This window comes from Semicossyphus pulcher, unplaced genomic scaffold (genome assembly GCF_022749685.1).
Source record: "Semicossyphus pulcher isolate SPU_LCO1_2020_fin unplaced genomic scaffold, fSemPul1.0.p SCAF_21, whole genome shotgun sequence".
Taxonomy (NCBI): domain Eukaryota; kingdom Metazoa; phylum Chordata; class Actinopteri; order Labriformes; family Labridae; genus Semicossyphus; species Semicossyphus pulcher.
Genome location: NW_027211695.1, coordinates 1,707,649 through 1,730,646, shown reverse-complemented (window position 1 = coordinate 1,730,646; position 22,998 = coordinate 1,707,649). Strand labels below are relative to the sequence as shown.

Genomic DNA, 22,998 nt, shown 5'->3' with positions numbered 1-22,998 from the left:
GTTTATTTTTAATGAGTTATTTGATGCTGTCAAAATGATGATTGACAGCTCTGTTGACAAATTCGGCTCCTGCAGCCGATCAGTTCCGGGTGAGCAGAGCGGAGGACGATCCGCGAGTGGAAACGTGACTAAAACAATCACTACAGTCAGTGAAGTTTCCATATCTGTGACCTTTAACCTCAGACCAACACAAGAAGCTGTTCTGCTGTTAAACACGCCGGCGTGCGGGATCCTCGCTGCTTGTTTCGGTAAGTTAAGTGTGTGTTTGGGTTAGCGGAAGTGGCTACGGCCGCTTCGCTCACCGATCTCTACTGCGCAGACTCTGGCTGGAAATCATTCTGTGATTGTTGTGCTTCTACCATGGCTGAGTGCACTACTTCATTAAAAGTGTTCTTTTGTCGAGCTTTCAGAGTGTCGATCTTAAAATAAATGGAACAAACTGGAGTCTGAACACGGTGTTTTATTTTGAAATGACCGGATGCTGTGTGCTGCTTTCGTGTGTGACTTCCTGTTTGGAACGATCTGCTCTGTTCAGCTTGACGCTGTGAAAACACAGCAAACAATAATAATAAATTCTGTGTTTCTACTTTTCTTTTACCGTGGTGTCGACAACCCTACTTCAGATATATTCCCTCTTGTGATTTTGTTCATATATTGATCTCCTAATCTTGCTGCACCCCACACAAGAGGAGCTTCGTTGCTTCCTTCATCGTCTCCTTTAAGGAGACACTGGACAACACATTACAGAAGGAGACAAGAAAATAATGACCCATAATTCCTTGTGACAGCAACTTCTGAAGTTGAGCGCCTCTCGGCGGAAGATAGAAAATTTAGATTTAAATACCAACTTGATATTTTCAAACAATAAAACTTCATGTGGATTAATATAAGAGGAGGGTGGCAAATATTCTAAATATGACTCAAAGTCGGATCAAATTATCAATAAATCATAGCTCATATTGTAGTGTAATTTAAACTGTAAACTGTACTTGTATCTACTTTAAGTTAATATAGATTAGTGCCTTTTAAAGTTTAAAACCCACGTGCCTCTATGACGTGATATTTCTTCTGTTTAATGACGTTTACGAGGCTTATATCGAAAATAAGATTATTTTGCCCGTCATATGATCAATGAATAAATAATCATCTGCGACGGTGGAGTGTGTTAGATCGCAGTTTAGTGTGCTTCACACATTACTTAAAGCTCATAGTAAGACAGAACAAGAGTAGACTACAGTCATATTAATACAAATAAATTAAAGATAACAGCCTGTAAGATAAGTCGTACTGCTTCACACACTGTAAACATTTTAATGAGGTCAGATATTTCACAGAGTTATCCATGTTTCTTTGACTTGAATCAAACAGCACGGTGAGAAAGCACCGGGCGATAGACGCGCTCTTTGTAGTCCATCATCGGTAGATTGTAGTTTTTTTTACACCACAGAACCACGTGACATCAGTCACAAAGTGCGGTCGAGTTCTCTGAGCAGCGCCGTCGTCTGTTACTTGCTCCTTTTGGATGCTTCTCACACCTTTCCTTGACTTCTTGACGTTTTCAATCGAGGTAAAGGAAAAGTGGTTAGGAAAGGACTGAGGGAGTAACTTCTTTCGACTTCTCGACCGCACTCTGGAGCGAGAGCCACGTAACATATGGCCTCACCCTTTAATTGGAAGTTTGCAACACTTGCCACCCTTCCCCCCTCCCATTTCGTCTGTGAATATTCAGTCTTTGTTTACTTTCACCAGTTATTTGAATAATTAACAACTTAATAATTAAAACAGAGAAAAGTGTCACTCACCAAAGCTTCAACACGGAGAACAGATCTGCGTCACAACCACAGAAAGTGAAAGTAAAAAGTCCTGACGCAGGAAACAGTCTGATGGCTCGTTCTGTTTCCTGCTCGTCTTTCTGTCGGCCCTCAGACATCATGTTTATGTTCCACATGTTTCAGTCCTACTGTTGTCCTACAACAACGTACGATATTATAGTTCTTCTATTTCCATGTTTGTTGTGATGTAAAATGACCTCTTGTTTTATAGTAAACAACATTTCTCCTCCTTCCAAATCAAGTGTTTTAATGTTCTAACTTCCTGCTCCTCACTGCAGCTGGTTTCCATCATCCTCTAAGTCCTCTAGTTTGTGATTCATTTCATCCAAAGTATCAACAACCGTCTGACTCTGAGCATATTTATTCATTAGATGGCAGTTTCTTTGAGGTGGACATTTTTGTCCTTAAGGGAACAAGTTGGTTTGTTTTTCTTTTTTAATAGTACACTGTAAAAATAAATATATATATATATATATCTTTTTTTCCCATTGTGTTAATTAGATATTTTTTAAGGTAAGTCAGGTAAGTTTTGAAAATGTATAATGTTTTGGTTTTAATGAACAGGACTGAAGCTACTGAAAAGATTTCGTTCAGTGAAAGTGGAAACAAATATTGATGAATAAATTTGATGGCAGTTTTTAGACGCAGACATGTTTGTCTGCTAACAGTCTCAGAGGAACTTTTTGTTACTGAAGCATAAAGGTTAACGTACTTTATGTTAATTAAGCAATGGAAACTTAAAATGCAAAAACACTGTACCATTATGGAGTCACCATTTTGGTATTGTGCTGCTACAGCTTATGTTCCCAGGGTTTCATCACTTCACCGGTCTGTCCTGAAGTCGGTCAAAAGGCCTTTTCTTACTCTGCCCCATCAACCTGAACACACGGCGACAGAGTTTAAAGCTGTCCGGCTTAATTCCCCGCTTGATACCGCTTGTCTCAATTACCTGTTTAAATAAAGGCTCAATAAAATAAAATAACAAATAAGGAATATATACTAATAACAAATACTTTAATGCTTAAAATAAACGACTCCTTCATTCCAGGAGGTTTCTCCACAATGGTACAATGTTGCCTGAAGGCAACATTCAGACATGCAGTCTTATGAAAAGAGTTTTTTTTATGTTGGAACATTTCAAATGGCACAGATTGTAACTATAGACTGTATAAAAAGATGGCCGACACAAGTGAAGCCAAACCCTGTCTGTCGCCCCCTGCTGACTGGCTGCAGTATAGCTCATAAAGCCCGCCTCCTCCATGTTAACAGATGGGACATGAGTCAAACTATAAAATCTAAATACACGTCAAATATGAGAAAGTTTACTTTTAATTAGTCATTTAATGCTATAAAAAGGGGGTGTGGCCTCATGATTGACAGCTCTGTGGACAAATGGGGCTCCTGCAGCGTCCTGTTCCCGAGCAGCAGAGTAGAGGAGGAACGGCGAGAGGAGACGTAACTAACACTAACACTACAGTCAGTGAGCTTTACATATTTGTGAACCTCAGCCTCACACAAGAAGTTGTTCTGCTGTTAAACACGCCAGCGTGCGGGATCTATATATACAGTCACTGATTGTAACCTGCTGAGGCTATCAAGTATTTTCCATGTTTGTTAAATTTATATACGTTTTGTTCACATTTAAAACAATAACTCTCTTTTTTCATTACTTACAATTATGGCACAGAGTTGCCTCACGGCAACGCACCCCAAAAAGTACCCTGAAAACGTTTGTGGGGGGTCCTTTTTAGATTAAGAATATTTGGTCGATTTTATGACCAAAACAACACTTTTTTCATCATCATGTGAACCATGGAGGGTTAACTGGTCAACCCCTACTCTTTAGGTCCATCAGTCTCTGTTTCATTTCATCAAAAGTAACAACAACCTGATCAGCTGACTTGATGATGGCGTCTGTTAACTTTTGATCCTCCTCAGGTGCGGCAGTGACTCTGAAGAAGCTCACAATGAGCCTCGGCAGGTCACCAATCATCTGCTTTAGATCTACAGCTACATCCAAAACTTGTTCAGTCTCTGCTCTCAGTTCAGCCACTCGTCTCAGAGTCCTCTGAAACTCCTCCATCCCTTCCAGAGTTTGCTCTGCCTGACCTTCAGAGGATTCCTCCTCCAGCTTCTCACACGTCATCAGTATGTCCTCCAGGGTTTCCTTCAGCGGATCAACAAGCTTCATGAACTCTGTTCCCAGCCCTTTTACGGCCTTTGCACTTCCGTTTTCTATGATTCTTTTTGATAGCTTTGCACCAACGACAACAGCCCCTCCTACTGCTACTGCTGCCCCTGCTGCTAACAAGCTGCCCACCCCCACTGTTGCCAGAGCCAAAATGATCCAGACTGCAGCGACTCCCACTCCTCCAACAACGGTTCCTGTTGTTCTGACTTTATCTGTTTTTCTCTGCATCTCTTTTACTACCCCCTTCATCTTTGTTACCATCGCTCTCATCCTGTTTTCACTGCTTCTAAATCCTTGAATGAATGAATCTGAATGTTTGATGAGATTCTTCATTAATTCAGACATATCAGGAGGCATGTCTTTGCTCCCTCTCCTTCTTCTTCTTCCCTGTGGTGGCTCCATGTTTCTGGAAGCTTCCTGCAGAGTCTGATGAACAAACTGACCTTTCCACGTGGTCAGCTCTCTGTGGAGACAGAAACACACAGGTGATCACATGACTGTGTGAGACACACCTTCTCTCAGGTGTGACTGACTGTTGGCTCCGCCTCCATTGACATCTAACCTGCAGCTCGTGATTTTAGTAACGTTCCTGTTCATCAAATGCTGAAACTGAGAAATGTAATTGTTTTATGTTTTAACACGTTTCAGAGAAGTTTTGTTTTATTTTCCTTGTCTCTTCTCCCACTTGGTTCTATTCTCAGGAAGCACGGCTTTCTATTCCACTGTTATGCTGATGACAGCCAGATCTATGTCCCCCTTAAAAAGGCTGATTCATGCTCCCTTAAGCCACTGTTAAATTGTTTAGATGATGTCAAGGCCTGGATGGCTCTAAACTTTTTACATTTTAATGAAAAAAAGACTGAAGTGATGGTCTTTGGTGGCACCTCTGTTACCCCCCCAGTCGCCAAACCTGTTGTAAATGATCTGGGGGTAAAGGTGGACGCAGAACTTAAGCTGGACAGCCAGATTAAAGCTGTGGTGCAAACAGGCTTTTTCCAGTTAAGGCAGCTGGCAAAGATAAAACCGTTTCTCCAGAGACAGCACTTTGAAACAGTAATTCACGCCTTTGTGACGACTCGGCTAGACTACTGTAATGCACTTTACATGGGGATCAGTGGATCCTCCATCGCACGTCTTCAACTGGTACAGAACACACCACAGAACCACGTGACATCAGTCACAAAGTGCGGTCGAGTTCTCTGAGCAGCGCCGTCGTCGACTGAGGGAGTAACTTCTTTCGACTTCTCGACCGCACTCTGGAGCGAGAGCCACGTAACATATGGCCTCACCCTTTAATTGGAAGTTTGCAACACTTGCCACCCTTCCCCCCTCCCATTTCGTCTGTGAATATTCAGTCTGTGTTTACTTTCACCAGTTATTTTAATAATTAACACCTAAGTTTCGTGTCTGATGTGGACAGCCTCCCCCTCCTCCCTGGTTAGCATTAGCATTGTTAGCATGGTGAAATACAGACGCAGCTCTCTCCCTGTATCGAGCAGAGGAAGGAGCAGTGGTCTGATCCCAGCACACTATCTGCTCTCAGAGCAGCCAGTGAGCCCGGTTGCTAACTGTTAGCATCCAGCTGTTGTTACACTTGAATTAATCTGAGAGTCTTTAAAACAGAGAAAAGTGTCACTTACCAAAGCTTCAACACGGAGAACAGATCTGCGTCACAAGAAAGTGAAAGTAAAAAGTCCTGAAGCAGGAAACAGTCTGATGGCTCGTTCTGCTTAAAGCAGCCTCCTTAAGTGCACTCAAACATTGCAGCAAGTCTCGTTAGTTAAAAATAGTTATCCGTGTTGAAATCCGCAGAATAAAAGCTACTTAGCGAACTAACCGAGGTGCCATAAGGTGATATTATGATGTGTTCAAGGTCGGCTCAGAAAAATGACCATTACGCGACGGTGAACGAAAAAAGTCATCATGGTGTGTTCAAATGCAAATTCTAGAAAAAGAAAATGTAGGTAGGCAACAATAATATAGTTGTATAGTGAACTTTAATGATCAAATTAAAGCAAATATTTAAACTGATGTAAAACGTAATTTTATACAGTAATAATCACTTTAACATGGAGTCATTTATAAAGTAATTCAATAACTTTTTAGTCAAGTAACTGGTAACTTGCATGGATGAGGGGTATTTTACAAAGGCAATGTATCGTGATTAATCAAAGCCTAAAACTGATTAACCAGATTACATTTAATCGACTGACAGCACTCAGTTTTAGTTTTTCATTTTGCCAAGTTATCAAAACAAGTATTGTGAATCATTGACATAAAAAAAATCATTTTTACTTTTTCCTTTGTACTGAAGTAAATTTCAGAGCGTGTACTTTTTTACTTTCACTTGAGTAAAGGAGTTGAATCAGTACTTCTACTTTTACCAGAGTCTTTTTTCACACAAGTATCAGGACTTCTACTTAAGGACAGAGTGTGAGCACTTTTGCCACCTCTGCAGTGATTGATTGAACAGAAAGTTCGCCATCGATTTAGACGGCTAGCAGAGGTTTACAGTCAGCTACCATTTGCTAACTTCAATTAGCCAACTGTAGTACTCAGTGTGCGAAATACGGTACAGTTCCATTTACGATGGATTCTGTGTGTGGAATTAGTGTTGTGTGTGCATAGAGTAAGGAGAGAGGAAAAGGGGAGGTGATAAGAAGAAGGACAAATAGATTAAAATAAATATATTGGTAGATTCCTGATATTGTATGTTTAACTAAATGTAATAGTGGTAGTGTGAGGTAGGACTGGTCGCAGGTAAGAGGCAGATCTCATGTTTGAATGTATATTTGATATATTATATTATGTTATATTATATGTTATATTTCTTATACGGTTCACGATGTTTGAATACCTTTTTAATTGAAGACTGTTTTCTAGGGGCTCATTTGGGGTCAAAGTGTTCTGTTCATCTTAAAATGTAAAATAAAACAGTTAATCAGCTGATTCAATTTGTCTTATCAAATTAGCCCATTGTTTTCATTCCTATTTGTGCTGGTCAATTATGAACAGTATGAAAAATTGAACTGGTTTTTAAATAGCAAAAATAATTGGGTGGGGCCGAGGGGGCGAGGGGCCGAGGGGGTGAAACTACAACATTTTGAGTCACTGCGGCCTGAACAGATGAAATCTCACTCTGAGCTTTTGATGAAACCTGAGAGGTCTGTTTATGTTCCACATGTTTCAGTCCTACTGCTCATACTGACATTATTATCACTGTCTGTCTCTCTGTCTGTCTGTGTCTACATAATAATTGATCAGTGATCTGAAGAATCCGATTAAACAGACACACGAGATGTGTTCTTCTGTGTAGTCTCCGAACAGGCAAACGTATCAAATAACCAACATACATGTGGAACATGACAGTAAAAACTCTGCTCAGCACAGACTGGAGCAGCAGCAGGCAGGCAGCAGTGACTGTAGTTACACAGCCGGTCCACACGAGGGCGCTGCTGTCACACTGCTGCATTAACAGGTGTGTTCTCACAGGGAGGTGAGGGCAGGGCGTCCTGGAGGGTCAACATGGAGTCACGCATTGATTGTGAAGTTATGAAGGAGCGGGGGATCATGGGAGTTGCTGTCCACATGTTGGGAACTACGAAAATGCAGAAATCAGCAGATAATCTGAGAGAAAGTTTGAACACTGCTGCCTGGAGTTTGTTTTATTCTGTGTTGGACTCAAAGTTGCGTTTTAAGAAACCAACGTCTCACAATAACACAACAAGATCGATGCAGCAAAAGCAGCAGCAGCTCCTGTGTGCTGTGAGGTTAAATGACTGCTTTTGTGAATGGAGTCTGGTGTGTTTGAAGAGAGCGACGTGACGTCTGTTTGTGGTTTACAGGAAGCAGAAAGGTCTGTCTCTGAAGGGATCCTGTCTGTCATGTTGAATTAAATTAAAGCCTGTCACAGACAAAAACAGTTCTAAACCTGTTCTTACCTTTTTGTCTTTTAGAGCCCAAAATATGTTTATAAAGTTCCATGTTTCAAAAAGAAGTCCCCTGAAGTCATCCTGTCGTTCTTCAGACAAACAGAGAACTTTAGTGTAATCAGCCAACTCCAACGATTTCAGTGAGACATCAATCAAAACTGTATTACAGAGTCAAGGTCCAGATAAAAGACGGGACAATACACAGAACGACAACTCATGAGGACACAAGTGTTCCCGCGTCTGCAGAGCTGGGATTGGTAGCGAGTCGTTCTACATCTGATGTTTGACAGAACCAAGAGGATTTCATTCTCTGAGGCATCGAGCCCACAAATACATTTCTACATACAATCTCTTCAGACCGCTTGGAAAGCCCTGACTCGAGCAGCCACAAACATTTCACTTTCACTTGTGACTCAAATTGGCAGAGAGATCTGTTTAGGCTGCAGAATGTGATTGAAATTCAAATATCAATATTTGGCGGCAGCGATACGATAACTGGATCACACCAGTCAGGACGACGATATTTTGTCCCACCCCTAAAGAACAGGTGAATCACCACACGGAACGAGTGTTTATTGGTGTTTTATTTACAGCATGTTGTTTATTTACACTCTGACACGTTAACAAACAAGAGAAATCATTTCAACACAAGTTCAATGAAACAAGTTAACAAGAGAAAATTATTAGAAACCATCAGAATAAAAAGAACGTTTGTATCAAACACAAATTATTGTGCAAAAGGACTTAAAACAGTAAAAATAACAACTTTATACATTTAATCAACAATAAAAAAGGAAACAATATGATTTATAAATGACATTAAAATATTAAACTACTATTATTAAAATAGTGTTATTGAATATTATCTCCAGATTTAACAAAACTGAACAAAGAGTGTATGAAACCACAACAACAACAACGTACGATATTATAGTTCTTCTATTTCCATGTTTGTTGTGATGTAAAATGACCTCTTGTTTTATAGTAAACAACATTTCTCCTCCTTCCAAATCAAGTGTTTTAATGTTCTAACTTCCTGCTCCTCACTGCAGCTGGTTTCCATCATCCTCTAAGTCCTCTAGTTTGTGATTCATTTCATCCAAAGTATCAACAACCGTCTGACTCTGAGCATATTTATTCATTAGATGGCAGTTTCTTTGAGGTGGACATTTTTGTCCTTAAGGGAACAAGTTGGTTTGTTTTTGTTTTTTAATAGTACACTGTAAAAATAAATATATATATATATATATCTTTTTCTCCCATTGTGTTAATTAGATATTTTTTAAGGTAAGTCAGGTAAGTTTTGAAAATGTATAATGTTTTGGTTTTAATGAACAGGACTGAAGCTACTGAAAAGATTTCGTTCAGTGAAAGTGGAAACAAATATTGATGAATAAATTTGATGGCAGTTTTTAGACGCAGACATGTTTGTCTGCTAACAGTCTCAGAGGAACTTTTTGTTACTGAAGCATAAAGGTTAACGTACTTTATGTTAATTAAGCAATGGAAACTTAAAATGCAAAAACACTGTACCATTATGGAGTCACCATTTTGGTATTGTGCTGCTACAGCTTATGTTCCCAGGGTTTCATCACTTCACCGGTCTGTCCTGAAGTCGGTCAAAAGGCCTTTTCTTACTCTGCCCCATCAACCTGAACACACGGCGACAGAGTTTAAAGCTGTCCGGCTTAATTCCCCGCTTGATACCGCTTGTCTCAATTACCTGTTTAAATAAAGGCTCAATAAAATTAAATAACAAATAAGGAATATATACTAATAACAAATACTTTAATGCTTAAAATAAACGACTCCTTCATTCCAGGAGGTTTCTCCACAATGGTACAATGTTGCCTGAAGGCATCATTCAGACATGCAGTCTTATGAAAAGAGTTTTTTTTATGTTGGAACATTTCAAATGGCACAGATTGTAACTATAGACTGTATAAAAAGATGGCTGACACAAGTGAAGCCAAACCCTCTCTGTCGCCCCCTGCTGACTGGCTGCAGTATAGCTCATAAAGCCCGCCTCCTCCATGTTAACAGATGGGACATGAGTCAAACTATAAAATCTAAATACACGTCAAATATGAGAAAGTTTACTTTTAATTAGTTATTTAATGCTATAAAAAGGGGGTGTGGCCTCATGATTGACAGCTCTGTGGACAAATGGGGCTCCTGCAGCGTTCTGTTCCCGAGCAGCAGAGTAGAGGAGGAACGGCGAGAGGAGACGTAACTAACACTAACACTACAGTCAGTGAGCTTTACATATTTGTGAACCTCAGCCTCACACAAGAAGTTGTTCTGCTGTTAAACACGCCAGCGTGCGGGATCTATATATACAGTCACTGATTGTAACCTGCTGAGGCTATCAAGTATTTTCCATGTTTGTTAAATTTATATACGTTTTGTTCACATTTAAAACAATAACTCTCTTTTTTCATTACTTACAATTATGGCACAGAGTTGCCTCACAGCAACGCACCCCAAAAAGTACCCTGAAAACGTTTGTGGGGGGTCCTTTTTAGATTAAGAATATTTGGTCGATTTTATGACAAAAACAACACTTTTTTCATCATCATGTGAACCATGGAGGGTTAACTGGTCAACCCCTACTCTTTAGGTCCATCAGTCTCTGTTTCATTTCATCAAAAGTAACAACAACCTGATCAGCTGACTTGATGATGGCGTCTGTTAACTTTTGATCCTCCTCAGGTGCGGCAGTGACTCTGAAGAAGCTCACAATGAGCCTCGGCAGGTCACCAATCATCTGCTTTAGATCTACAGCTACATCCAAAACTTGTTCAGTCTCTGCTCTCAGTTCAGCCACTCGTCTCAGAGTCCTCTGAAACTTCTCCATCCCTTCCAGAGCGCGCTCGGCCTGACCTTCAGAGGATTCCTCCTCCAGCTTCTCACACGTCGTCTGTATGTCCTCCAGGGTTTCCTTCAGCGGCTCAACAAGCTTCATGAACTCTGTTCCCAGCTCTTCTACGGCCTTTGCACTTCCGCGTTCTATGAATCTTTTTCTTATGTTTGTACCAACGACAGCAGCACCTCCTGCTGCTGCTGCTGCTACTAACAAGCCCAACCCCCCGGTTGCCAGACCCAGAATTAACCCGGCTGCAACAGCAGATACAAATCCTCCAAGTCTGACTTTATCTGCTGTGCGCTGCGTCTCTTCTACTTCATCAGCGATCTCCTTTATCTTTGTTACAATCGCTCTCATCCTGTTTTCACTGCTTCCAAATCCGTGAATGAATGAATCTGAATGTTCACTGAGATTGTTCATTAATTCGGACAGATCAGGAGGCTCGTCTTTGCTCATTCTTCTTCTTCTTCTTCCCTGTGGTGGCTCCATGTTTCTGGAAGCTTCCTGCAGAGTCTGATGAACAAACTGACCTTTCCACGTGGTCAGCTCTCTGTGGAGACAGAAACACACAGGTGATCACATGACTGTGTGAGACACATCTTCTCTCAGGTGTGACTGACTGTTGGCTCCGCCTCCATTGACATCTAACCTGCAACTCGTGATTTTAGTAACGTTCCTGTTTATCAAATGTTGAAACTGAGATATATCATCATTTTTGGAAACTTATTTTGAATTTGATGGCAGCAACACGTTTCAGAGAAGTTGGGACAGCGGCGACAAAAGACTGGAAAAGGTGTGAAATGCTGAAAACACCTGAAGATCTCACAAGTAATTAGATTAACAGGCAACAGGTCAGGAACATGAGTGGGTATAAAGAGAGCATCCCAGAGAGGCTGAGTCTGTCTGAAGACGGAGAGGGGTTCACCAGATGAATTACCAGGTGAAGTCAAATAAAAACACAAGCTGTCGTCCTCTGCTGCTCACAGGAAGTCCTCACAGATCAAAATACACGCCCCATACATTTTTCTCCAACATGGTTTCTGTCATTATAGTTAGTTCTTATCGTGCTGATTCACGTCCAAGTGTTCATTTTTCTGACAAGTTTATTTTTAATGAGTTATTTGATGCTGTCAAAATGATGATTGACAGCTCTGTTGACAAATTCGGCTCCTGCAGCCGATCAGTTCCGGGTGAGCAGAGCGGAGGACGATCCGCGAGTGGAAACGTGACTAAAACAATCACTACAGTCAGTGAAGTTTCCATATCTGTGACCTTTAACCTCAGACCAACACAAGAAGCTGTTCTGCTGTTAAACACGCCGGCGTGCGGGATCCTCGCTGCTTGTTTCGGTAAGTTAAGTGTGTGTTTGGGTTAGCGGAAGTGGCTACGGCCGCTTCGCTCACCGATCTCTACTGCGCAGACTCTGGCTGGAAATCATTCTGTGATTGTTGTGCTTCTACCATGGCTGAGTGCACTACTTCATTAAAAGTGTTCTTTTGTCGAGCTTTCAGAGTGTCGATCTTAAAATAAATGGAACAAACTGGAGTCTGAACACGGTGTTTTATTTTGAAATGACCGGATGCTGTGTGCTGCTTTCGTGTGTGACTTCCTGTTTGGAACGATCTGCTCTGTTCAGCTTGACGCTGTGAAAACACAGCAAACAATAATAATAAATTCTGTGTTTCTACTTTTCTTTTACCGTGGTGTCGACAACCCTACTTCAGATATATTCCCTCTTGTGATTTTGTTCATATATTGATCTCCTAATCTTGCTGCACCCCACACAAGAGGAGCTTCGTTGCTTCCTTCATCGTCTCCTTTAAGGAGACACTGGACAACACATTACAGAAGGAGACAAGAAAATAATGACCCATAATTCCTTGTGACAGCAACTTCTGAAGTTGAGCGCCTCTCGGCGGAAGATAGAAAATTTAGATTTAAATACCAACTTGATATTTTCAAACAATAAAACTTCATGTGGATTAATATAAGAGGAGGGTGGCAAATATTCTAAATATGACTCAAAGTCGGATCAAATTATCAATAAATCATAGCTCATATTGTAGTGTAATTTAAACTGTAAACTGTACTTGTATCTACTTTAAGTTAATATAGATTAGTGCCTTTTAAAGTTTAAAACCCACGTGCCTCTATGACGTGATATTTCTTCTGTTTAATGACGTTTACGAGGCTTATATCGAAAATAAGATTATTTTGCCCGTCATATGATCAATGAATAAATAATCATCTGCGACGGTGGAGTGTGTTAGATCGCAGTTTAGTGTGCTTCACACATTACTTAAAGCTCATAGTAAGACAGAACAAGAGTAGACTACAGTCATATTAATACAAATAAATTAAAGATAACAGCCTGTAAGATAAGTCGTACTGCTTCACACACTGTAAACATTTTAATGAGGTCAGATATTTCACAGAGTTATCCATGTTTCTTTGACTTGAATCAAACAGCACGGTGAGAAAGCACCGGGCGATAGACGCGCTCTTTGTAGTCCATCATCGGTAGATTGTAGTTTTTTTTACACCACAGAACCACGTGACATCAGTCACAAAGTGCGGTCGAGTTCTCTGAGCAGCGCCGTCGTCTGTTACTTGCTCCTTTTGGATGCTTCTCACACCTTTCCTTGACTTCTTGACGTTTTCAATCGAGGTAAAGGAAAAGTGGTTAGGAAAGGACTGAGGGAGTAACTTCTTTCGACTTCTCGACCGCACTCTGGAGCGAGAGCCACGTAACATATGGCCTCACCCTTTAATTGGAAGTTTGCAACACTTGCCACCCTTCCCCCCTCCCATTTCGTCTGTGAATATTCAGTCTTTGTTTACTTTCACCAGTTATTTTAATAATTAACACCTAAGTTTCGTGTCTGATGTGGACAGCCTCCCCCTCCTCCCTGGTTAGCATTAGCATTGTTAGCATGGTGAAATACAGACGCAGCTCTCTCCCTGTATCGAGCAGAGGAAGGAGCAGTGGTCTGATCCCAGCACACTATCTGCTCTCAGAGCAGCCAGTGAGCCCGGTTGCTAACTGTTAGCATCCAGCTGTTGTTACACTTGAATTAATCTGAGTCTTTAAAACAGAGAAAAGTGTCACTTACCAAAGCTTCAACACGGAGAACAGATCTGCATCACAACCAGAGAAAGTGAAAGTAAAAAGTCCTGACGCAGGAAACAGTCTGATGGCTCGTTCTGTTTCCTGCTCGTCTTTCTGTCGGCCCTCAGACATCATGTTTATGTTCCACATGTTTCAGTCCTACTGCTCATACTGACATTATTATCACTGTCTGTCTCTCTGTCTGTCTGTGTCTACATAATAATTGATCAGTGATCTGAAGAATCCGATTAAACAGACACACGAGATGTGTTCTTCTGTGTAGTCTCCGAACAGGCAAACGTATCAAATAACCAACATACATGTGGAACATGACAGTAAAGACTCTGCTCAGCACAGACTGGAGCAGCAGCAGGCAGGCAGCAGTGACTGTAGTTACACAGCCGGTCCACACGAGGGCGCTGCTGTCACACTGCTGCATTAACAGGTGTGTTCTCACAGGGAGGTGAGGGCAGGGCGTCCTGGAGGGTCAACTTGGAGTCACGCATTGATTGTGAAGTTATGAAGGAGCGGGGGATCATGGGAGTTGCTGTCCACATGTTGGGAACTACGAAAATGCAGAAATCAGCAGATAATTTGGGAGAAAGTTTGAACACTGCTACAAAAGATTTCCTTGCAACTCTTCACACGTTATTTTCATTCATCGTTATTTTTACGGCGAAGGGAGCGCGCAATCAAGAACACTGCTGCCTGGAGTTTGTTTTATTCTGTGTTGGACTCAAAGTTACGTTTTAAGAAACCAACGTCTCACAATAACACAACAAGATCGATGCAGCAAAAGCAGCAGCAGCTCCTGTGTGCTGTGAGGTTAAATGACTGATTTGTGAATGGAGTCTGGTGTGTTTGAAGAGAGCGACGTGACGTCTGTTTGTGGTTTACATTTGCAGAAGATATCTTCAGTGACGTTTTTAACTAGCGTAAATTCCTTTTTTGATATCTAAAATTCAAGGGAATAGTAGATATCTCAAATATCTCAAATATAATTGACTCGTGAAAATTCCACAGCAATATATCAGTAATTTAATTTTGACTAGTCAGAACTGAATTTTAGATCTCTAGTATTCCATTTATGATATCTGTAATGTAAGAACAATTGTAGATAACAACAATGAACATTGCTACTAGTAAGAATTGAATTGTTGATAACAACAGTTGATATTGCCACGAGTGGAAATTGAATTGTTGATATTAATAATGAACATTTTGACCAGTGAGAATTAAGTTATAGATATCATTAATTAGAATTGTAACTAGTCAACATGATAGATATGTTGACTTGGAATTCACACTCGTCAAAAAGCAGTTGTTGATTTCTACAATCGTTATTTCTGCAACTGATTCAGTGTTAAAAGAGCTTGCCGTAGTCAGAGCCACAAGAAGAGACATATATATTAAATCATAGATATCTGCGACACAGGAAGTGTCTGCTGTGTCGCCATTTTGTCCTCACACATTTTTCACATATTTAGTCTTTGTTAACTTTCACCAGTTATTTAAATAATTATCACTTATAACTACTAAGCATTGTTAGCATGGTGAAATAAAGACGCAGCTCTCTCCCTGTATTGAGCAGAGGAAGGAGCAGTGGTCTGATCCCAGCACAATATCTGCTCTCAGAGCAGCCAGTGAGCCCTCAGACATCATGTTTATGTTCCGCATGCTTCAGTCCTACCGTTTATTCTGACTTTATTATCTCTGTCTGTCTCTCTGAGTCTACATAATAATTGATCAGTGTATCTAAAGAATCCGATCAGCTCATTAAACAGACACATGAGATGTTTTCTTCTGTTTGGTCTCCAAACGTATCAAACAACCAACATATATGTGGAACCTAGTAAAAGGCAGAAATCAGCAGATATTATCTATGAGCCTCTGTAGGTCATTAGTATGCTAACAGATGTGTAATCAAGGGTGAGTCGTTAACCTGAGCCGTTATATTTCGAGCTCAGTCAGTCAGAAGTGAAGAAGCCTTTCGGATGAGAGGTGAAACGTCTTCAAGAACTTCAACCAGGTCCAGCTGCCTTTTGGATTAAGCTTACCATGACCTGGATGACTGACGACCTTCACAGACATTTTATAAGTACTACTTTTCTCCAGTCTTTGTTTTTGCCAGGCCTGCACTGTAAACACTGCTGCCCGGGAGTGCTGGATTTCTTTCACAACAAAATAACTTCACTTGAACTGTGTTTTTGGAACCACTAGGCCTTTCTTACGGTCGGCAACAATACTCAGGCAGGCTGTGGCGTTTAAACGATGCTCAAATGGCACTAAGGGGTCCAAAGTGTGCCAAGAAAAATATCTGTTAGCAGCCTGAACCGCTGATACAAGGCAGGATGGATCCATGCTTTCATGGGGTTTACGCTAAATCCTGACCCGACCAGCAGCGCCTCCTACAGGCTCACTGTAGAAAGAGCCTTCTATTTCTCCTCCTACAAGCCACACACAGATAATCGATCTAAAACTTACAACAGAACAGACAATAGGTAAGACTCACTTCAGTGACAGAAGCAGGACAATGTGAATCCTCACACAGAATATTCAGCTCCTGGTTTACATCTAATCAGCAGTTTCACGCGTCTGGATGTGTGTTTAAACCTGCTTTCGTTTTGTGGTTTGAGCCCCGTTTTATGTGTTCATGCAGTTCAGGTGCAGACTGCTACAGCCCTCAGTATTAGTGACTGCATGAGCTTCTCTAATGATCACATTTAAACATTAGAGACTGAATGTGTGAGCAGATTTAAACCTGCTCTGTTTTCTAATACTGACCATCATTTCTTCATCTAAACCATCTACCTGTCTCTGAGACCTGATTCACACTGGGCTGCTTAAGGAAGTCTTTCCCTTAGTTAGCTTTGCTAGATATGATCAATATGTCTTTATTGACAGGTACCACAGTCATTTAAAGTAGCTGCAATGAAGCTGACTCTTGATTCAGGCACCTTAGCTAACTATAGAATGATATCTAACCTTCACTTTATCACAAACAGACATCCTGGAGAAAGTAGTGTCTAATCAGTTCTGTGACTTTCTTCATAACAACATGTTCAGTCAGGATTTAGAGTCCACCACAGCACTGAGACAGCACTGCTGAAAGTTATTGTCCACACAGAGGACTTCTCTCTGATCGTGTTGTAGATTACCTAAATAATTAAGGCTATGTGAATACTTTCCTGTTAGTAACATAATTAGGACCGGTGCTTTTATTTTGAAAGGGTGGTGCCGGTAGGAGAAAAGCAAAGAAGCGGTAAAACTAAAAACGGCAAGTGCGTCGTCCTAAACGATAAACAACACGCTACTTTTAGCCGGTGAAACACCTGGCTGATGAGGGCACAAGGTTTGTATATACTTTGTTCCTTATGTGTATTAATATGGAGTCATTTTATAACCTCCTTTTGTACTTTTGTTAAGGCGAGTGTGGGTAAGCTAGCAAGATGCTGCATTAGCTCTGTGTATAGTGCTTCCGGTCTGTTCACGAGCAGGAGGCATTCGTTGCGTTTGTAACTCTTGGACCGAACTGAGGAATGCTGTAGGAGTGTGTATTTCGTATTTACAATATGTTGGGCGAAGTGTGCTTCAGTAAGTCCGTTAAAATTCATCTAATGTTGGTTTGGTCAAAAATAAAAAATGAGACTATCATATCACATATCACTATATTTGTAAGGTGATAATGCTCACCTGCAGCTCTCTATCTGAGAGATCAAACACAAACAGTGCATTAATAATTGTATTAATAGTAATGTTTATTATTTTCCACTCTTTAGGGTTTGCTCTCTGCTCTCCTTTAACTCGTCAGCTGTTCTTATCAGCCCAAACCATCGGACAACACGTCCACGGATCCACCCGTGTTCAAGCTGAGGACCCCGCCCAACACCGGACCGAACACACAGGTGGCTACAGAGAGCCATCCCAAGTAAGTGGCTTTAGTCTGGGCAGAGACAGTGTTACAGTGTGTTCATTATTGTCTGTGGAATCTGCTGTATTGTGTTTGACTGTTGACGGAGCGACGAGTCCCGTTAAAAATGCTGCATTGTGTTTTTAATGTGATAGACCGCACAGTGCTAGTGTGTATTTACTGTCAACCACTTCATGTCAGAGTGTTACCGCAGAAAACATGACCTAGCTGGTAGCCTTGGCTTACACGTGTCCAATCGCTGAAGTTTTACAAATCCACTCGGTTTCCGTTGTAGAGTTGAGAAAACACAAAACTTTATTCCACATGTGTCACAAGTATGTTAATCCACTGAACAGAAAACGTGACAGGACAGGACACGGTATAAAACCCGTGTGACTCCACAGCTAGTCTAGCCTCTACACACTGCCAGCGTACAACAGCGTCACAGAAGTACATGCACCGGGGTGCGCTCTCTTAAAGTGACAGTACATGTTTATCAAAAAATGACCAAAATAGGCTATTCTTCACCTAAACATGAAATATTAAACTTAAAGGAAAGTATAATAAAAACATACAGATTGGTTATTATCAGTTAACTCCTAATGTTCAAAAATTCAAACTTTATGTAAATGTTCACATTCTAGGAACAGGAAACAAGAAGCAGAACTTTCTTAATAATAGTAATAATAATACGTTTTAGTTATATAGCGCTTTTCATGGTACTCAAAGTCACTTTACATTATTAAAAACAACTAACGAAACAAAATAAGAACAGAAGAAACACGTGACACTTTCTTATCATGTAAAAAAAATTATACCAGTATAATGTGAACGATATGATATGGCACAGCCCTACAGGATACTACATTTCACACTATGTACAAGATCATTCCTTTCTTTCGTAATGTTCTTCACTGTAGTCAGAAGAACAAACGTTCCACAGAGAGTAAAGCTGACAAGTTATGCTTTAATGTAGGGATCATACTTTCTGCTGCCTTTGTGATATTACCAGAACCCTCCGTGACAACGTTTGGTTAATGGACCTGTTCAACCAAGTCCAGTTTCTTCTTGATTTAAGCCTTCAGTTCAGTCAGCAGTGTTCCTCTGACCTACACAGAGTCACTGAGGAATCTGAACACACTTTAAACCCAGGATACAGAGGTTCAGTGAAGGTGGTGCTGAAGGTGTGGAGGTGGGTCAGTGTGTCAGAGGAGACTCCGTAGAAGGACAGAGTGCCGGCAGGACAGTCCACATACACTGCTACTCTACCAGAGGAGGAGGAGGAGGAGGAGGAGGAGGAGGAGAGAGGGAGTTGTGTTCTTCTGTTACCGTACCAGACAGAGTAACCACCATCAGAGCAGAACAGACTCCAGGACTGATCATTACATCCAAACACACAGTCATCACTGCCTCCTCTCCTGCTGATTCCTCTGTAACTCACTGATACATTAACCCTTCCGCTCCACTCGACCTCCCAGTAACAGCGACCAGTCAGACCAGTCCTACACAGCAGCTGAGGCCAGGTGTCAAATCTGTCTGGATGATCAGGGTATGACTGAACCTCCTCCCGTGTCACCTTCCTGTTGTTGTCAGACAGTTTGAGTTTTCTGTTCACTGTGTTTGTGTCCACTTCCAGCTCACAGGCGTCTGATGGAGAGAAGGAGACACGACACAGCTGCAGGTTATCATCTGTTCATTCAAGAACAACTTTACTGACAGTTACTGAGAGTCAATCAAACTTAGAATACTGTTTGACAGCACTGATTGAAATTCATCACTGAGCATGTGCAGCTGTGTTCTCATGAATCAAACTTAAAACACGCTCACGTTTCCTCAGAGCAGGTTTCAGTCTGTGAAGTCCACCATGGTCCAACCTGAAGGAAGAAACAGAAGCTGTGTTCACATGTGCTCACCTTGATGATGGTTTGTGTTGATGTCAATACTACGTGTAATTTGGACGTACATTCAAAGACGGAGTGGAAAACAATTGAAGAATGGACTCTTTATTAATCCCCGGGGTCAGCCCTACACATGAGTCTGTATGTGACTGACTGACTGAGTGAGTGAGTGAGTGACGGTACTTTCAGAGCCATGGAGAGAGAGAGTTGCGACATCGCAATGGCGGATCATGGAGCATATTGGACCTCCACTGACGTGACTCTCTCTCTACATGGCTCTGGATACTTTGTTCGGGGAGTAGGCGAGCCTACTCCTCCACTGCTCCTCCGCTGTTGTCACCTACGTCCGCAGCCCACATATCCAGGGGTAGTTTCTGGTCTTTGTTTTAAAGGTTTCCGTGGGTTGGTCTTAACAGAAAACGACCTTATTTACATTAGAAACACGAACTTAATTAACACACAGCGAAAACAACGTATGAGCCGAGACGGAGAGCGAGCGAGGGGGAGAGAGGGAAAGATAGCACCCAAGTTACGTCTGTAACATTATGTTATTTATTTATTTTTACTAACATATATACTTATGGCCTGCGGGAGACTTATGACTACATTTTTATTTCAAAGAAAATTAAGCAGGAACCGCAATAAGGAGCCTGTGAGTGACTTCATCCATCAAATAACTTCCTGGAAAAGTTACAAATAAAGTAAAAAAAACAGCCCGGGAAACACTTAAAAAGCATTGTGTACAAACGAGGGGAGTCAGATTTCCAGATCGGGCTTTTACTTTGAAAAAGCTTCCTGGAAGCGTTGAGCTACTTTACTCTCCATGCCTGTGACTTTAACTACAGGAAGAGACGTTAATATCGCTGTCAGAGAGCGATAGGACTCATCACAACGAGAACCGTGTGCGGCTCGTGGTAAAAATAGGCGAGCCTCCTATTCTCTACATTTTCAGCGCGAGTCGCTCGAGATACGTGTGTGTCACGCCAGCAGCGTGAAGACTCTCATCTGTGTTCATGCATTTCAAATGAAATGAACACGTCCCGCAGCCGTCACGCACAGGCCACGCTTCCAGTTGTTGGGACCTCACCATGTGGCTCAAACAAAGGAGAGGCCTACTTGGGAGATGAGGAGCCTGATAAGGGTACTAAAACACCACGAAGACTCAGGCCATGTCCACACGGAGACGGGTTTAGGAGTAAACGCCAAAGTTTTTTGTCGTATGGTCGTTTCGTCCACACGGAACCGGCGTTATACGCTAATTTTTGAAACCGCCTCCCAGAGTGGATAAATCCCTAAACGCCACCCTGGCGTTTCCATGTGTACAGCCTATACGGATCTTTCTTGAATCGCGCCGACTCCGATTCATGCAGGTTATAAAGGGCAGTGAAATCCACATATCTTTGCCTTTCATGTGTAGCCAGAGTTGCATTAGGAGGTACTTTTTCCCTTTTAGCCTTTCCACAGCGACTTGAGTCCTGTGGGAGGTAATTTTTCTTGTTCAAGTTAACTTTAACTCCACCAGCGCACAATCAGCTCCACGCTGATTAAACAGAGACAGTTTTTAAAAGTTCCTACTTTTTCTCAGTAACTTGAACGCATCGCTGCACCGCAACTCGTCACCTGCAGAAGGACCGACACAAACAACGTCTCCTCTGCCACCAGAAGCTTGTCGACTCCGGCTGTTTTCCTCTTCACCTGCACGGATCCCTACACAGTGTTGCCCACAAAAGCGCACATTGACCTGATGCGGTCAGCCACATACTAGGTTTAGACCTAATCTTGTTTTTCACTCTGTTAGTACAAACATGCCACACACACAAAGGCCCAAAATACACACATGCACACACAGGAACCAAGGACATGCATTAATGGAGAGATGTGAGAGTGAGGGCGCTGCACATGAACAAGCGCCCCGAGCAGTTGGGGATTAGGTGCATTGCTCAAGGACACTTTGACAGTGCCCAGGAAAGGACTTTGCACCTCTCCAGCTACCAGCCCGAGTTCCACACTTTTAGCAGGACTTGCACCGGCCACCCTCTGGCACCCAAGCCATGTCCCTACAGACTGAGCTACCGTGTACCCTAGGATATAGAATATCCCTAGATATTTATATACCTCAAATTTAAAACTGCCGATTGAATTTTAAGCAAAGCAAAAACCTGTCAAACATTATTGGCAGATCGCCACAAACTGATTCAGGCATTTGTGTTTTCACATGCATCTCCTCTGGGTAATGTGCGGACATTTCCAGGAGTGAGAAAGTACCTGAAGTCAGAATCTACATCACACCTTCACTCATCCACCATTAAACATGAACCAGAGTTTCTCAGTTAGAGACAGCGTGAGAGCGTCTGTCTGTCTGTCTGAAGGTACCTCAGTGTCTCCAGTTTGCAGCGTGGATCCTCGAGTCGAGCATACAGCAGCTTCTCTCCTGGTTCTCCTAAATGATTGTTGCTCAGGTCCAGCTCTCTCAGGTGGGAGGAGCTTAGAGCTGAGGCCAGAGAAGCACAGCCTTCCTGTGTGATCAGACAGCCTGACAGACTACACACACACACACACACACACACACACACACACACACACACACACACACACACAAAAGAAGTGTTTCTATCTCATGGTGGATTCATGTTGTGTCTCTGTAAATAATATAACACAGAGTACACTCTGGCACTATATTACTAAAAAGATAATTGATTCAGTCAGAGCTCTGATGTCATACTTGTACTGGCTGCCTGGAATAACTTGTTTGTAAAATGTTCACAACCAGCCAAATCATCATCAATCAACTCCAGAAATGTAAAGAAAGTTTACTAAGTTAACCTGTAAGAATTGTTGAATCATTACCGGAGAGTTTGCAGTGTACAGTGTGGACTCTTTAATCCAGCAGAAAGCAGCTCCACTCCTGGATCCTGCAGGTTGTTGTTACTCAGGTCCAGCTCTCTCAGATCAGAGGACTGGGAGCTGAGAACTGAAGCCAGAGCTTCACAACTTTTCTCTGACAGTTTACAGCCACTCAGCCTGAAAGAGAATCACGAGAAAGCAATCACGAACAGTCACTCTTTCATTTTTTCAGAAAGGCTATATTGAAGGTCTAATCTCGAAGATTTCAGTTCAATGCTCTCTGGCTCAACAGAAATTGCAGAATGACACTTCCCAGTTTAACCAGACGTCCACGGTTGGCGCCGGTTGGTTCTTTGGATTTTCACTTCTTGTTGAAGTTGTATCTGTAGTCATCCATCTTTCTTTGTTTGTTCAGC

At 41.7% G+C, this 22,998-nt stretch overlaps 2 protein-coding genes across 2 annotated transcripts in view; both read right to left on the bottom strand.

Annotated features, from left to right (window-relative positions):
• The window catches only part of LOC138600540 (NACHT, LRR and PYD domains-containing protein 12-like), a 154,961-nt gene that overhangs the window by 46,026 nt on the left and 85,937 nt on the right, over positions 1–22,998 (bottom strand). The window contains exon 10 of the mRNA XM_069671983.1: positions 22,586–22,759. Within this exon, the coding sequence (XP_069528084.1) occupies positions 22,586–22,759 (174 nt within the window). The remainder of the gene's footprint in view (positions 1–22,585; positions 22,760–22,998) is intronic.
• LOC138601101 (stonustoxin subunit beta-like) lies at positions 18,078–22,458 on the bottom strand. The gene is made up of 4 exons (XM_069672682.1): positions 22,448–22,458; positions 22,112–22,348; positions 19,668–19,714; positions 18,078–19,487 (listed from the first exon to the last, which is right to left on the bottom strand). The coding sequence occupies exons 1-4, from the start codon at positions 22,456–22,458 to the stop codon at positions 18,931–18,933; spliced, it is 852 nt and encodes a 283-aa protein (XP_069528783.1). The 3' UTR covers positions 18,078–18,930.